A 16,766-nucleotide genomic window follows, 5' to 3' on the forward strand; every position below is an offset into this window, starting at 1 on the left:
ATATCTAACTTAACTATCAATTCAAAAAAGTGATTTCACCTGCTACATTTCAGGTTTTGGCTCAATAAAATAGTTACACAAGAAAAAAACAAAAATTCCACTTAGTTATATATATATTTACTTCTATCATACATGTAATTCATACATCACACCATAAATGTTATTCCCTCACGTGTGTGATGGGATGATGAGCGTGTGCTCAGTCAAAGTCATTGATCCCAGCATCAGGCAGCAGATCGGCTCTCTCTACAGGGTCAACACTTTCCCAGATTCACACAGAGCTCTGTGAGTCTCTCTCCATCACCCCCCCAGTCCTCCACCTGTTCCCCTGAGATCTGACCATTGTCCCCCAGGCAATAACAGCATTCACAGTGCTGCACCCCATATTGTCTCACGGAGCTCTCTGATTGGCTGAGACTGTGAGAAACTCCAGCCAGACCCAAACCCACACATTCATATGGAGATGTGGGACTATAAATAGGAGGGATGAAGCCAGCAGAGATCAGATTCTCTCTACAGAGACCTCTACAGCTCAGAGATCCAGCCATGGCACCTACAATCACTGCAGCAATGACCAATTCTCAGGAGCATCTGACTCTGACCCACAAGGTAAACTGAAGATTCAAGAAAACTTAATGCTTCATGAAAGGTTTCTTTGTGAATGCTAACACTATACTCCAGGATAAGTTTATTAATGACTTTGTTCTTCTTTCTGCAGCTCAGAAAGCCTCTGGTGGAGAAGTTACGCAGAGAGCGAATCAACAGCAGCATTGAGCAGCTCAAGTCTCTCCTGGGTCCAGAGTTCCTCAAACAGCAGCCAGACTCCAAGCTGGAGAAAGCAGACATCCTGGAGATGACCGTTTGTGTCCTGAGACGACTGCAGCAGCAGCAGCATCAAGCTGTGGACTCAGCAGCTGTTGATCAGGGCTACTCCAGGTGTGTCCAAGAGGTGGAACACTTCCTGTCCAAGGAACAGGTGAAGACACAGTCCCAGAGAAGACTTCTGACCGACTTCAACAAGCTGCAGTCTTCCTCTGATAAGAACCTGAGAGAGGCTGACTTCTCTCTTCTGAGCTCCACAGTCCAGACCAGCATCACCACAGAGAAGAGTGCAGCCCACAGCGCCCCCTGGAGGCCGTGGTAGACACCTACAGACTGGAGTGACTACCAGACAAACTGAGACGACCACATTGGTCAAAGATTACTGGACTGAATTCTGTGAAATTTTATGGACTTGTTCTTCTGTATGAACAGAAGCTGTATTTTGTGTGTTTTCTTTGTGCAAGATGACATTTCCTGAGGAAATGACAGCAACAATATCTTTCAAGTTAAGAAAGAGAACATCTTGTCATGCATGATGCATGAACCAAATCTGATTGCATCAGCAATTATTATCTTGCCTCACTGTACTTCCAGTTTTGGAAGTATATAATGCTATGGTAACATTGTTATCTTTTGATTGTTATTGATCATATTGATCAAAAAACTTTAATTGTCTATTTGTGGACATATTGTCATAATGGACTTTACCTCACTTAAATCTCTCTGGTGATTCAAAACTGATCTGTTGTAAGATCCAAATGTTTATCCTTTTTTCTAAAAGGTTTTCCTAATGGTACAGTTTTCCTGTGATGCTTTTAAGCCTCACTGCGCGTCATGTGTTGGTACAACATAGTCCATAGGGTTATTTATTACCTCTTCAAAGGTTTTGATGATTTGGAATTGATTCAAAATTGTCCTTTTTATGGACATTTTGTCATAATGGACTTTCCCTCACTTTATGTGATTACTGAAAAATGATCTGTTGTAAGATCAGTATGTTTCTCCTTCTACTGTAAAAGGTTTGTTTAATGTCACAGTTTTCCAGTGACAATGTAATTTGTACATTTTGAGAATCAATTGAGTTTAGTGGTTATTAAGAACTATGTGACCTGTTGTAAGGTCACTTTATACTATTTTTTATTTTGTTCATTAAGTGCAAATGTTTTGATCCATTTGGGAAAAAAATCTCAAAGGACAGTGAGTACTGTGTCTTCAAATATTGTAAATCGTTTGTCTTTCATAAAGACAGCTGTTCCTTTACTCTCTCTGAGTACAGTGTGTCTTGTAGAAATCTACAAGTTGTTGTTGTTGTGATGTATCATCACCTCTAGTTGGAACTTTCTTACTTGATGTGGCTCATTGTGCCTTGTTGAATAAACAAACACTGCCAGCTACAAATTTTGTGTTCTCGTGTCCTTGTGTCTCATGGTTATCTGCTTTATAATGACGAAAGAGAGACTTTCTACAGTCATTGTAATTGATTTAAATCAATGTTCCAACCTTGAATTGAAAAATATTGAAATTAAATTCAATACACATGTTAACTGTGTTTGCAAAACTTACTTAAGCATAGAAAATTCCGACACAGTTCCATCAAGATGTTTGATGAAGTGGCTTTATCAATTTTATGTCACTCAATTTAAATGCAGCAGGTCAAGCCTTCAAACTGATAGAGCAAACATGTATTTCAAATCTAGCAGCAAAATTACCTCTATAAAATTGTCAGTTTCAGGTGTTTTAATGTAAAAAGTTTCAAGTCAACCCTTTCCTATTTTAAAGAGGTCAGATATTGTATCTAAAGTGATGCACAATAAGACACACTTCTATTGTTCCTCCGGTGAAAGCAGTGAAAGGACAGAGTGTGGGAAACCAGAGTGAACTCACTCACAGAGCCCTGTGGGACAATACATCCAGACTTTTGCCCTGAAAGACTAAAAGGGACTTAGACTAAGAAGTTTTCATTTTTGGAGCCAGTTTCAAAACATAGATTCAGTTCTTTTTTCCGATGTCAAAATCACCAACAACAGTTTTACATACATTGGCATTTCCTGAAGTTGCAGCTTTGAAAACTCATCTTATAAGTTTCTGTCATTTAGGTCAAATGTGAAAGTGGATTGTTATTTAGAATTTATAATGTATGATAATTGGATTGTTGAGTTTCAATAACATTTTAGGATTGCGGCCTTATGATATTCTGACATTACAACAGTTACACTAGAAAAGGGAACATTGTTCAGTATTGATACCACACTGGTCAGTGTTTTCATCTGACTAAATATGACCAGAGCCAAGTGTCACAAGTTGACCTCAGTGTATATTGGTTATATTTACACTATAGGTTTTTCAAGTGTTTAAATGAAATAGGCGATTTCTCCGCTGGTTGCCATTACTCCCAATTTTGACTTTATATATTTTGAAATGAAATCTTGATGAGCTGTACAAAGTAAAAGAGAAAGAAAAAACAAAATGGCCTCCAAAACAAAAGAGATGTCAAAGGTATATTTGAAATTTCTTTCAATGGACAGTGTGGGAAAACTCTGGAGAGCAGAGTTTAGCATGATTAGCATCCTCAACCCCACCAGCAGCAGACTATTCTCCAAAGGGATTTGGCACACTTCAGGAAACAGCTGCTTCAACCGCCCACCCTCATCTATAGAGCTGAAGCTTTTATCCAGTTGCTGATACAAAGGCACAATTATGATTGGATGGTCAAAATTTACGACAATGATTGGAAGTTGACTAAATTATCGGCACATAAAAATAGTTGACCCTTCAAGATGAAAATGTAATGGTAATTTCAAACTTTACATACTATCAGAACAAGCCAATGGCGTTCTTTCCCTCCAGATGGTTGGTGACATCAGACTCTGTTTCTACTTCAACACACGTCCAGTATCAGTCACAAAAGCTCCATTCAAAGACCTTTTGTTGTTCATTGACCACAGCATTCAGGGAGTCAGTGTGGGAAACTGCGACCAACTTTCCACCCACACTGACTACAAGGCACAAGTCAGAAGACTGTGCTACATCTGGACAGCAGAATGAATGTCGCTCTAAAGTTTTTTTAAATACATTTTTAATACACGATGGGCATCATATTTTTTTTAATACCTCTTAAAAATGTAAGAAAACATCAAGTCACATTAAAAGAAACCTGTAACTGAATTATCAAGATGAAATGGAGAATAAACAACATGAAAGGCACAACTAGATTTTTGATTATGGCACAATAAAATTATTTAGACACAAACATGTATTTACAGTGATTTTTTGATTTAATTACATGTTATTTATAAAGTATGTTTTACCATAGCTGTAATTAATTGTCAATCTCCCACGTGTGTGATGGGATGATGAGCGTGTGCTCAGTCAAAGTCATTGATCCCAGCATCAGGCAGCAGATCGGCTCTCTCTACAGGGTCAACACTTTCCCAGATTCACACAGAGCTCTGTGAGTCTCTCTCCATCACCCCCCCAGTCCTCCACCTGTTCCCCTGAGATCTGACCATTGTCCCCCAGGCAATAACAGCATTCAGCGTGCTGCTGCTCCACATGCCTGATTGTCTCACTAAGCTCTCTGATTGGCTGAGACTGTGAGAAACTCCAGCCAGACCCAAACCCACACATTCATATGGAGATGTGGGACTATAAATAGGAGGGATGAAGCCAGCAGAGATCAGATTCTCTCTACAGAGACCTCTACAGCTCAGAGATCCAGCCATGGCACCTACAATCACTGCAGCAATGACCAACTCTCAGGAGCATCTGACTCTGACCCACAAGGTAAACTGAAGATTCAAGAAAACTTAATGCTTCATGAAAGGTTTCTTTGTGAATGCTAACACTATATTCCAGGATAAGTTTATTAATGACTTTGTTCTCTTTTTCTGCAGCTCAGAAAGCCTCTGGTGGAGAAGTTACGCAGAGAGCGAATCAACAGCAGCATTGAGCAGCTCAAGTCTCTCCTGGGTCCAGAGTTCCTCAAACAGCAGCCAGACTCCAAGCTGGAGAAAGCAGACATCCTGGAGATGACCGTTTGTGTCCTGAGACGACTGCAGCAGCAGCAGCATCAAGCTGTGGACTCAGCAGCTGTTGATCAGGGCTACTCCAGGTGTGTCCAAGAGGTGGAACACTTCCTGTCCAAGGAACAGGTGAAGACACAGTCCCAGAGAAGACTTATGACCGACTTCAACAAGCTGCAGTCTTCCTCTGATAAGAACCTGGGAGAGGCTGACTTCTCTCTTCTGAGCTCCACAGTCCAGACCAGCATCACCACAGAGAAGAGTGCAGCCAACAGCGCCCCCTGGAGGCCGTGGTAGACACCTACAGACTGGAGTGACTACCAGACAAACTGAGACGACCACATTGGTCAAAGATTACTGGACTGAATTCTGTGAAATTCGAGGACTTGTTCTTCTGTATGAAAAAGAATGCTGTTTAAATACTTTTTTGTGTATTTAAATCTTTCTTGTTGAAAAAAAAAAATTCCTAGGGAAAAGTGAAATATGGAAACACTATCTTTCACATTAAGAAAGAGCATCATTAATGTATGTTTCATCAATCAATTCAAAAGTAACGCAAGCGAGCATTTACTAGAATGCACAACTGTGGTACTTTCTGGTAATATGCGATGAAATGACGTATACTAATTCATTGTCAGTGATAATTTTGATCCTCCAACTGTGCACTGTGTGGACATTTTGTCATAATAGACTTGATCTCGTAATTTTAATCTTTGATTACTCAACATTGATCTGTTATAGGATCAATGTGTATGTTTTATCCTTTTGTCTGAAAGGTTTGCTTATTAACCTGGTGCTTTCTAAGATTGCTGTGCTGCTTTCTTTTTCTTTCATGAAGATTAATTGACTTGACTGAGTATTAACCTACTCGTATCACTTTGTGATCATCTTAACCTGATCTGTTCTAAGGTCCGTTTTTTCTCCTTCACTTTTGTTATAAAGTGCAGATAATGTCCATTTTAAATAATGTTTTTTGCAAGACTGAGTGTTGATTAATCTCATACTGTCTGTGTCTTTTGTAAAGACGACTGTTCCTCTACTCAGTTTGAGTACAGTGTGCCTTGGAGATTTTACCAAGTTATTGTTGTGATGTATCATCACATTTACCTGCCTCCAGATGAAAATGTCATACTTGATCATTGAGTTTGTTTGAATAAACAAAAACATAACCTAATCAGCTGCATTTTGTGCTCATGTTTTATTTGTTGAAGCATAGTAACATAGTGATGATGAAGAATAGATACATCATATATCGCCAAACCAAGTGGAGACGTGTGCCTCCAATCATGTTTCAATGACAAAACCTCTGCTAGGTCATGATTTTGGTGCAATTGTCAGTTCAAGGTGTTGGACTGTGAAACGTTTTAAGTTAACTGTTCTCTCCTACAAGAGGCCACACATTTCAGGTAGTGTGTGATGTGATACCTAATGAGACACACTGGTATTGACCCTACAGTAAAAGCAATGAAAGGACAGATTGGGAGAAACCACAGAAAACTCACTCATGAGTCCCAATGGGACAACAGATCGTGACCTCTGTCCTAGAGAGAAAGAGTTTAAGAGGGAATATAGTGGAATTAAAGTAATAACATGCTTATTTGTTTCAAATCATGCTTGTAAAGTTAGTCCATTATTAGAACAAAACTTGTCAGCATCAACAGATCTGAAAATATTGCAAGTTGATCGATTGGAACAGAAAATATTTAACGGCTTAAAATAACAGATCACAAAATGTCGGTAAGCTACATAACATGTTAGATTAAACTGTAACTCAAGTTTCACACAAAGACACTCTTACAGTACAATATTGACAATTTGGATACCAATTACTTAAAGCTAAATATTGTTCAGTGTAAATGTCAGGTAGAGCAATGTGAGGATTCTGGATAACACCCATTTTATATTTTTATCTAAGTGTATGTTTTTTATTATAAACTTTGAATTTTCCAAGAATTTGTATGATTATACTACTGGCCAGTCAAATATGGCTAATGTTAAAATTTTAGTCAGTTTTGATTACGATCTTTAGCTCTACACTAAACAAATACAATAAAATGAATTAAAAATAATGGCTTCTACTTGTGCCAAAGACAAACGTGTTTTAACATGGCACTTAGAGTGAACATTACGTCAGTGGACAGAGTGTGGGAAAGCTCTGGGGAACTGAGACACAGTTCAGTTTGATGAGCATCCTCAACCCCACCAGCAGCCGACTTTTGTCCAGAGGGATTTGGCACACTTCAGGAAACAGCTGCTTCAACCGCCCACCCTCATCTATAGAGCTGAAGCTTTTATCCACTTGCTGATACAAAGGCACAATTATGATTGGATGGTCAAAATTTACGACAATGATTGGAAGTTGACTAAATTATCGGCACATAAAAATAGCTGACCCTTCAAGATGAAAATGTAATGGTAATTTCAAACTTTACATACTATCAGAACAAGCCAATGGCGTTCTTTCCCTCCAGATGGTTGGTGACGTCAGACTCTGTTTCTACTTCAACACACGTCCAGTATCAGTCACAAAAGCTCCATTCAAAGACCTTTTGTTGTTCATTGACCACAGCATTCAGGGAGTCAGTGTGGGAAACTGCGACCAACTTTCCACCCACACTGACTACAAGGCACAAGTCAGAAGACTGTGCTACATCTGGACAGCAGAATGAATGTCGCTCTAAAGTTTTTTAAAATACATACGATCTTTAGCTCTACACTAAACAAATACAATAAAATGAATTAAAAATAATGGCTTCTACTTGTGCCAAAGACAAACGTGTTTTAACATGGCACTTAGAGTGAACATTACGTCAGTGGACAGAGTGTGGGAAAGCTCTGGAGAACTGAGACACAGTTCAGTTTGATGAGCATCCTCAACCCCACCAGCAGCCGACTTTTGTGCAGAGGGATTTGGCACACTTCAGGAAACATCTGCCTCAACCTCACCACACTCATATACAGAGCTGACATTTTGATCCACTCCAGGATATTGACATTTTCTACAGTTACTACTAGAAAGATTTGGTACAAATTTAGTATGACACTTGATGTATTTTTTTATTGTGTTTTAAAAGTTTTATCAAACCTTGGAGGCAACCTATGGTATTCTTTCCCTCCAGATGGTTGGTGACGTCAGGCTCTGTCTCGATTACAACACACGACCAGCATCCGTCACAAAAGCTCCTTTCAAAGTCCTTTTGTTGTGCACTGACCACATCATGCAAAGACTCAGTGTGGGAAACTGAGAACAACTTTCTACTCACACCACCTACTAGCCACAAGACAGAGGACACACCTGCTACATCTGGACACCAGGATGACTTTGTCTCAGTTTAAACATGAATATAATAACACCATGGACATTTAATGTTGATTGCAAGTGCCTTGCAGAACTGACAAAAGTCTGTTTTGATTTTAAAATAATATTGAAGAGTCTGGTAAAATGCATAAAGAACAACAGTGTAAAGAGCAGACTGATTAATATGTAATAGTTAATAAAGGATGAATAAACCTGCACCGACAGGGTTAAGTAAAAGGGTGAATATCATTAGCGTGTGCTCAGTCAAAATCATTGATCCCAGCATCAGGCAGCAGATCGGCTCTCTCTACAGGGTCAACACTTTTCCAGATTCACACAGAGCTCTGTCAGTCGCTCTCCATCACCCCCCCAGCCCTCCACCTGTTCCCCTGAGATCTAACTATTGTCCCTTTCTAATATGACCACTGAGCATGTAGCAGCGAAGCAAAGGAATTTCTCTTGTTGGACTCTCTGATTGGCTACAAACTGTGAGAAACTCCAGCCAGACCCAAACCCACACATTCATATGGAGATGTGGGACTATAAATAGGAGGGATGAAGCCAGCAGAGATCAGATTCTCTCTACAGAGACCTCTACAGCTCAGAGATCCAGCCATGGCACCTACAATCACTGCAGCAATGACCAACTCTCAGGAGCATCTGACTCTGACCCACAAGGTAAACTGAAGATTCAAGAAAACTTAATGCTTCATGAAAGGTTTCTTTGTGAATGCTAACACTATACTCCAGGATAAGTTTATTAATGACTTTGTTCTTCTTTCTGCAGCTCAGAAAGCCTCTGGTGGAGAAGTTACGCAGAGAGCGAATCAACAGCAGCATTGAGCAGCTCAAGTCTCTCCTGGGTCCAGAGTTCCTCAAACAGCAGCCAGACTCCAAGCTGGAGAAAGCAGACATCCTGGAGATGACCGTTTGTGTCCTGAGACGACTGCAGCAGCAGCAGCATCAAGCTGTGGACTCAGCAGCTGTTGATCAGGGCTACTCCAGGTGTGTCCAAGAGGTGGAACACTTCCTGTCCAAGGAACAGGTGAAGACACAGTCCCAGAGAAGACTTCTGACCGACTTCAACAAGCTGCAGTCTTCCTCTGATAAGAACCTGAGAGAGGCTGACTTCTCTCTTCTGAGCTCCACAGTCCAGACCAGCATCACCACAGAGAAGAGTGCAGCCAACAGCGCCCCCTGGAGGCCGTGGTAGACACCTACAGACTGGAGTGACTACCAGACAAACTGAGACGACCACATTGGTCAAAGATTACTGGACTGAATTCTATGAAATTTTATGGACTTGTTCTTCTGTATGAACAGAAGCTGTATTTTGTGTGTTTTCTTTGTGCAAGATGACATTTCCTGAGGAAATGACAGCAACAATATCTTTCAAGTTAAGAAAGAGAACATCTTATCATGCATGATGCATGAACCAAATCTGATTGCATCAGCAATTATTATCATGCCTCACTGTACTTCCAGTATTGGAAGTATATAATGCTATGGTAACATTGTTATCTTTTGATTGTTATTGATCAGACTGATCAAAAAACTGTCCTTTTTGTGGACATATTGTCATAATGGACTTTACCTCACTTAAATCTCTCTGGTGATTCAAAACTGATCTGTTGTAAGATCCAAATGTTTATCCTTTTTTCTAAAAGGTTTTCCTAATGGTACAATTTTCCTGTGATGCTTTTAAGCCTCACTGCGCGTCATGTGTTGGTACAACATAGTCCATAGCGTTATTTATTACCTCTTCAAATGTATTGATGATTTGGAATTGATTCAAAATTGTCCTTTTTATGGACATTTTGTCATAATGGACTTTCCCTCACTTTATGTGATTACTGAAAAATGATCTGCTGTAAGATCAGTATGTTTCTCCTTCTACTGTAAAAGGTTTGTTTAATGTCACAGTTTTCCAGTGACAATGTAATTTGTACATTTTGAGAATTAATTGAGTTTAGTGGTTATTAAGAACTATGTGACCTGTTGTAAGGTCACGTTATACTATTTTTCTATTTTGTTCATTAAGTGCAAATGTTTTGACCCATTTGGGAAACATATCTCAAAGGACAGTGAGTACTGTGTCCTCAAATATTGTAAATCATTTGTCTTTTATAAAGACAGCTGTTCCTTTACTCTCTCTGAGTACAGTGTGTCTTGTAGAAATCTACAAGTTGTTGTTGTTGTGATGTATCATCACCTCTAGTTGGGGCTTTCTTACTTGATGTGGCTCAATGTGCCTTGTTGAATAAACAAACACTGCCAGCTACAAATTTTGTGTTCTCATGTCCTTGTGTCTCATGGTTACCCGTTTTATAATGACGAAAGAGACTTTCTACGCTTATTTTAATTTTCATTCAATTGATAGAGGTCTGCATCATTCTTCCTAACTTTGATTGACAACTTAAGATAGAGTTCAGCACATACAGTAATTGTTTTTTCACAACATACCCGTTTAAAGTTAAACATAGTAATGTGGTTCAATTAAGATTTTTGACAAAGGGGGATTATCAATTTTATGTCACTCTCTTTATATGGAGTAAGTCAAGTAATCAAACCAAATGAGAAAAAGTACATTTCAAAGAGACTCTTGCTGAGCCTGTATTTTGATATAACTGTCAGTTTCAAGTATTGTAATGGAAAAAGTGTTAAGTTAACCATTGTCTCTTTAAAGAGGTCTGACATTGTATCTAACAAGGTGCACAATAAGACACACTTCTATTGTTCCTCCAGTGAAAGGACAGAGTGTGGGAAACCAGAGGAAACTCACTCACAGAGCCCTGTGGGACAATACATCCAGACCTTTGCCCTGAAGAGACAGAGATCAAAAGGGACCCTGGTTCTTAAAATTGGAATTTGTTTTAAACCATACCTTTGGTTGTAAATCTTCCTCTGATGTAAATCAGCATTATCACTTTTTAGAATATTGTCATTTCATATTGTCAGTCAAGCTTCAAGTCTGTCCTTGACTATGGAGATATTCTGTATTGTCATGTTGACCCCTCAACACTTCAGCAGTTAAATCCTGTGTATCATAGTGCATTACGCTTGATCACAAATGACACATTTTCTACTCATCATTCTTCTTTGTATCACACGGTTGGATGGATTTCCTTACAGTCAAGAAGAAACAGCCATCTCCTGTTATTCATCTATAAAGCTCTACTGTTGAAGCTTCCAAACTACCTCACATCTCTTCTCTCATTTAAATCTAGTAACTACAGTACACAATCCAGTAACTACTTAACCTCAGATATCTCCCATGTACCCACTAATGTTGGCAGAACTGGTTTCAGGGACTATACACCTTTTAAATGCAATGAACTGCAAACTGCCCTCAAACTAGAGTCCTACATTCCCCTTGGAGATTTTAAAGCTTTTTATCTGATGTTTTTTTAAGATTCCTGTAACTGTTTTTATACTAATTCCTTGTTTATTGTGTTGATTGTGTTCTTCTGAATGTTTCTTGTTCTCAGGTCTCTCATGGAAAACAGATCTTAATCTCACTGAGGCTGCCTGACTAAATAAAGAAATAGTTTTTTTTTTTTTTTTAAATCATCGAGTGAGAGCCAATATGTTTAGCATTGTCTTTGAAAAAGTTTCACTTATGTATTTTAACCTGTAAAACACATTTAAGCATAAGAATTTGGTTCATTTTACTTAACACTATGTTTCTCAGAATTACGACCTGTGATACTCGGGCTTTGAACAGCAAACAGCTGAAACATAAAACTACGGCACACGGTTCACATGCCTAGAGGCTGTTGAGAAATATCTAGTAGACCACTTGAACATAAAGGACATTGAGAGCAAACCAGAACTAACATTGCTGAATAACTTATGACCATCTTTTAAGGTTCATTTCCCATGTTAGCAAGCAAAGTCAATTGTCACACTTCCTGTCTAGTTAATTATTACCTGAGTGGGAAAAAATGCATAATCGGGCGATCTGCTCTGATATTCTGACCCCAACCCAGTACAAAAACATGAGATTTAGAATTTTACAATATTAATTACTTATCTATATGTCTAAAATGTACAAGAAATAATTTTGATGGTCTCTACATATTTAAGTGCCCACTTTAACTATAAATGGTAGCATTACGTTGTTTTTTAAGGGGGTGTCCACAATGTCTGTACCAAACAGTAGAATCCTCAGAAAGTCCATTCGTAGGGGGGCACATGCCTATTTTCTGCTAATGGACGGAGTGTGGGAAAGCTCTGGAGAGCAGAGTTGAGTGTGAATGACATTCATCCCACCAGCAGCCAGCAAATGATTCTCCAAAGGGATTTGGCACACTTCAGGAAACAGCTGCCCCCCAGGAAACCTCCCACCCTCGTGTGTAGAGCTGAAATTTAGATCCAGTTGATGATCAGTAATGAGGCGTGATTATGACTGGAGGTTCGCAATGGATGACAATAACAATGATTGGACTCAAGATATGAGATGGTAAGTCATTTTGGTGATTTTCTATCATAGACTGTTCACCAAGATTTCAAATTTTGCTAACAGTCAGAGCCAAGCCAATGGCATCCTTTCCCTCCAGATGGCTGGTGATGTCAGACTCTGTTTCTATAACAACACACGGCCAGCATCTGTCACAGAAGTCCCTTTGTGCTTCATTGACCACATCATACAGGGAGTCAGTGTGGGAAACTGAGCTCAACCTGTTACTCACACTGACTACAAGGCACGTGTCAAAAGGCTGGACAGCAGCATGGTTATTGTGTTGAGTTTCTTTTACGTGCCTTAGTGGGCATCACAGTCTAACATCTTATATTACTGTTGTGCAAAATCTTATATTTTTGATTAGGCAAAATTAAAGTGAAACAGATTACGTTAAAAAACAAAATGAAATATCTAACTTAACTATCAATTCAAAAAAAGTGATTTCACCTGCTACATTTCAGGTTTTGGCTCAATAAAATAGTTACACAAGAAAAAAACAAAAATTCCACTTAGTTATATATATATTTACTTCTATCATACATGTAATTCATACATCACACCATAAATGTTATTCCCTCACGTGTGTGATGGGATGATGAGCGTGTGCTCAGTCAAAGTCATTGATCCCAGCATCAGGCAGCAGATCGGCTCTCTCTACAGGGTCAACACTTTCCCAGATTCACACAGAGCTCTGTGAGTCTCTCTCCATCACCCCCCCAGTCCTCCACCTGTTCCCCTGAGATCTAATCATTGTCCCCCAGGCAATAACAGCATTCACAGTGCTGCACCCCATATTGTCTCACCAAGCTCTCTGATTGGCTGAGACTGTGAGAAACTCCAGCCAGACCCAAACCCACACATTCATATGGAGATGTGGGACTATAAATAGGAGGGATGAAGCCAGCAGAGATCAGATTCTCTCTACAGAGACCTCTACAGCTCAGAGATCCAGCCATGGCACCTACAATCACTGCAGCAATGACCAACTCTCAGGAGCATCTGACTCTGACCCACAAGGTAAACTGAAGATTCAAGAAAACTTAATGCTTCGTGAAAGGTTTCTTTGTGAATGCTAACACTATACTCCAGGATAAGTTTCTTAATGACTTTGTTCTTCTTCCTGCAGCTCAGAAAGCCTCTGGTGGAGAAGTTACGCAGAGAGCGAATCAACAGCAGCATTGAGCAGCTCAAGTCTCTCCTGGGTCCAGAGTTCCTCAAACAGCAGCCAGACTCCAAGCTGGAGAAAGCAGACATCCTGGAGATGACCGTTTGTGTCCTGAGACGACTGCAGCAGCAGCAGCATCAAGCTGTGGACTCAGCAGCTGTTGATCAGGGCTACTCCAGGTGTGTCCAAGAGGTGGAACACTTCCTGTCCAAGGAACAGGTGAAGACACAGTCCCAGAGAAGACTTCTGACCGACTTCAACAAGCTGCAGTCTTCCTCTGATAAGAACCTGAGAGAGGCTGACTTCTCTCTTCTGAGCTCCACAGTCCAGACCAGCATCACCACAGAGAAGAGTCCAGCCAACAGCGCCCCCTGGAGGCCGTGGTAGACACCTACAGACTGGAGTGACTACCAGACAAACTGAGACGACCACATTGGTCAAAGATTACTGGACTGAATTCTATGAAATTTTATGGACTTGTTCTTCTGTATGAACAGAAGCTGTATTTTGTGTGTTTTCTTTGTGCAAGATGACATTTCCTGAGGAAATGACAGCAACAATATCTTTCAAGTTAAGAAAGAGAACATCTTATCATGCATGATGCATGAACCAAATCTGATTGCATCAGCAATTATTATCATGCCTCACTGTACTTCCAGTATTGGAAGTATATAATGCTATGGTAACATCTGTTATCTTTTGATTGATATTGATCAGACTGATCAAAAAACCTTAAATGTCCTTTTTGTGGACATATTGTCATAATGGACTTTACCTCACTTAAATCTCTGGTGATTCAAAACTGATCTGTTGTAAGATCCAAATGTTTATCCTTTTTTCTAAAAGGTTTTCCTAATGGTACAATTTTCCTGTGATGCTTTTAAGCCTCACTGCGCGTCATGTGTTGGTACAACATAGTCCATAGCGTTATTTATTACCTCTTGAAAGGTTTTGATGATTTGGAATTGATTCAAAATTGTCCTTTTTATGGACATTTTGTCATAATGGACTTTCCCTCACTTTATGTGATAACTGAAAAATTATCTGCTGTAAGATCAGTATGTTTCTCCTTCTACTGTAAAAGGTTTGTTTAATGTCACAGTTTTCCAGTGACAATGTAATTTGTACATTTTGAGAATCAATTGAGTTTAGTGGTTATTAAGAACTATGTGACCTGTTGTAAGGTCAGTTTTTACTATGTTTTATTTTGTTCATTAAGTGCAAATGTTTTGATCCATTTGGGAAAAAAATCTCAAAGGACAGTGAGTACTGTGTCCTCAAATATTGTAAATCGTTTGTCTTTTATAAAGACAGCTGTTCCTTTACTCTCTCTGAGTACAGTGTGTCTTGTAGAAATCTACAAGTTGTTGTTGTTGTGATGTATCATCACCTCTAGTTGGAACTTAATTACTTGATGTGGCTCAATGTGCCTTGTTGAATAAACAAACACTGCCAGCTACAAATTTTGTGTTCTCATGTCCTTGTGTGTCATGGTTACCAGCTTTATAATGACGAAGGAGAGACTTTCTACACTTATTTTCATTTTCACTTCATTGATAGAGGTCTGCATCATTCTTCAAACTTTGATTGACAAATCAAGATAAATTTCAGCACACACAAATTCATAACTTACCTGTTTAGTTTAAAACTAAGCATAGTAATGTGATTCAATTAAGATTTTGATGAGGGATTATGAATTTTATGTCAATCTATTTATATGGAGTACTAGTAGTAAATTGTTAGTTTCACATGTTTTAATGAAAAAAGTGTAAAGTTAACCATTCTCTCTTTAAAGAGGTCTGACATTGTATCTAACAACGTGCACAATAAGACACACTTCTATTGTTCCTCCAGTGAAAGGACAGAGTGTGGGAAACCAGAGGAAACTCACTCACAGAGCCCTGTGGGACAATACATCCAGACCTTTGCCCTGAAGAGACAGAGATCAAAAGGGACCCTAGTTCTTAAAATTGGAATTTGTGTTAAATCATACCTTTGGTTGTAAATCTTCCTCTGATGTAAATCAGCATTACAACTTTTTAGAATTTTGTCATTTCATCGAGTCAGAGACAATATTTTTAGGCTGTGTTTGACAAAGTTTCTGCCAGTTACTCTATGTAATTTAACCTGTTAAACGCATATGCTAAGAGGCTGTTTAACGCAGCGAAATACAGATGGGTGACAACTTAAAAGAAAAACCAACATGAAGTGTCTTAGCATGGAGTCAGACCACCACGAGCCTCCAGAACAGCTTCAGTGCTCCTTGCCAAGTCTGTGGAAGTCTGTGAAAGGGATGAACACCATTCCTCCACAAGATGTTCCCTCACTGATATATACCACCTTTATTTAATCAGGTAATCTCATTTAGATCAAGATCTCTTTTGCAAGAGAGACCTGAGTACAGCAGATAGAAAGAAAAATAAACATAGCCAGACATAACAAAAGGACATTTAGCATCAGAGACAGCCACAGACATCACTAAACAGATTTGAAGATGAAGGTTTATATTATATCATTTGGTCTTATGGAGATGGTGGTGGAGAGCATTGTCTTACACGTTGGTCCAAAATCTTCCATAGGTGTGAAACTGGGTTGAGATCTGGTGACTGTAAAGGCCGCAGCATTTTATTCACATCATTTTCAAACTCACTAAACCATTCAGTGAGGTCTGGTGCACGGAAGCATCTGCATTTGATTTGTTTCTCCACTCTTTTATTCAGGTTTTCCCTTTAATTTGTCCCCGTCTGTATCTAGCGTTAGACCACTTGGCCTTAAGGTTTATGTAAATTTATGTTACTTCTGGTTTGTTACCTGACACTGAGAACAAACCAGAACAAACATTCATTTACTAAATAAATAACTTAGAAAACAGGACAGTTCTCACCGCATTCACGTCACATTATTGTCTTATTAGCTAAGCTAACTTACATTTATTATTCAACACCACGGACAGCGACATTTTAACAGAAGTCCCAAACAGTTGTGAGGCAATGTCAC

General features: G+C 39.2%; 5 protein-coding genes across 5 annotated transcripts in view; 4 read left to right on the top strand and 1 right to left on the bottom strand.

Moving 5' to 3' along the window:
• The window catches only part of LOC122883340 (ATR interacting protein), a 57,067-nt gene that overhangs the window by 39,029 nt on the left and 1,272 nt on the right, over nt 1–16,766 (bottom strand).
• Nucleotides 452–1,472, top strand: LOC122883380 (transcription factor HES-5-like). Its single transcript, XM_044211970.1, has 2 exons — nt 452–609; nt 719–1,472. Exons 1-2 carry the CDS (start codon nt 487–489, stop codon nt 1,142–1,144), a joined length of 549 nt encoding a protein of 182 aa, XP_044067905.1. The 5' UTR covers nt 452–486; the 3' UTR covers nt 1,145–1,472.
• On the top strand, nt 4,411–6,018 carry LOC122883388 (transcription factor HES-5-like). The gene is made up of 2 exons (XM_044211983.1): nt 4,411–4,605; nt 4,716–6,018. Exons 1-2 carry the CDS (start codon nt 4,483–4,485, stop codon nt 5,139–5,141), a joined length of 549 nt encoding a protein of 182 aa, XP_044067918.1. The 5' UTR covers nt 4,411–4,482; the 3' UTR covers nt 5,142–6,018.
• On the top strand, nt 8,683–10,423 carry LOC122883394 (transcription factor HES-5-like). The gene is made up of 2 exons (XM_044212013.1): nt 8,683–8,820; nt 8,930–10,423. Exons 1-2 carry the CDS (start codon nt 8,698–8,700, stop codon nt 9,353–9,355), a joined length of 549 nt encoding a protein of 182 aa, XP_044067948.1. The 5' UTR covers nt 8,683–8,697; the 3' UTR covers nt 9,356–10,423.
• Nucleotides 13,227–15,166, top strand: LOC122883389 (transcription factor HES-5-like). The gene is made up of 2 exons (XM_044211998.1): nt 13,227–13,621; nt 13,731–15,166. Exons 1-2 carry the CDS (start codon nt 13,499–13,501, stop codon nt 14,154–14,156), a joined length of 549 nt encoding a protein of 182 aa, XP_044067933.1. The 5' UTR covers nt 13,227–13,498; the 3' UTR covers nt 14,157–15,166.

The sequence above is a fragment of the Siniperca chuatsi genome, linkage group LG2 (genome assembly GCF_020085105.1).
Source record: "Siniperca chuatsi isolate FFG_IHB_CAS linkage group LG2, ASM2008510v1, whole genome shotgun sequence".
Lineage (NCBI taxonomy): Eukaryota > Metazoa > Chordata > Actinopteri > Centrarchiformes > Sinipercidae > Siniperca > Siniperca chuatsi.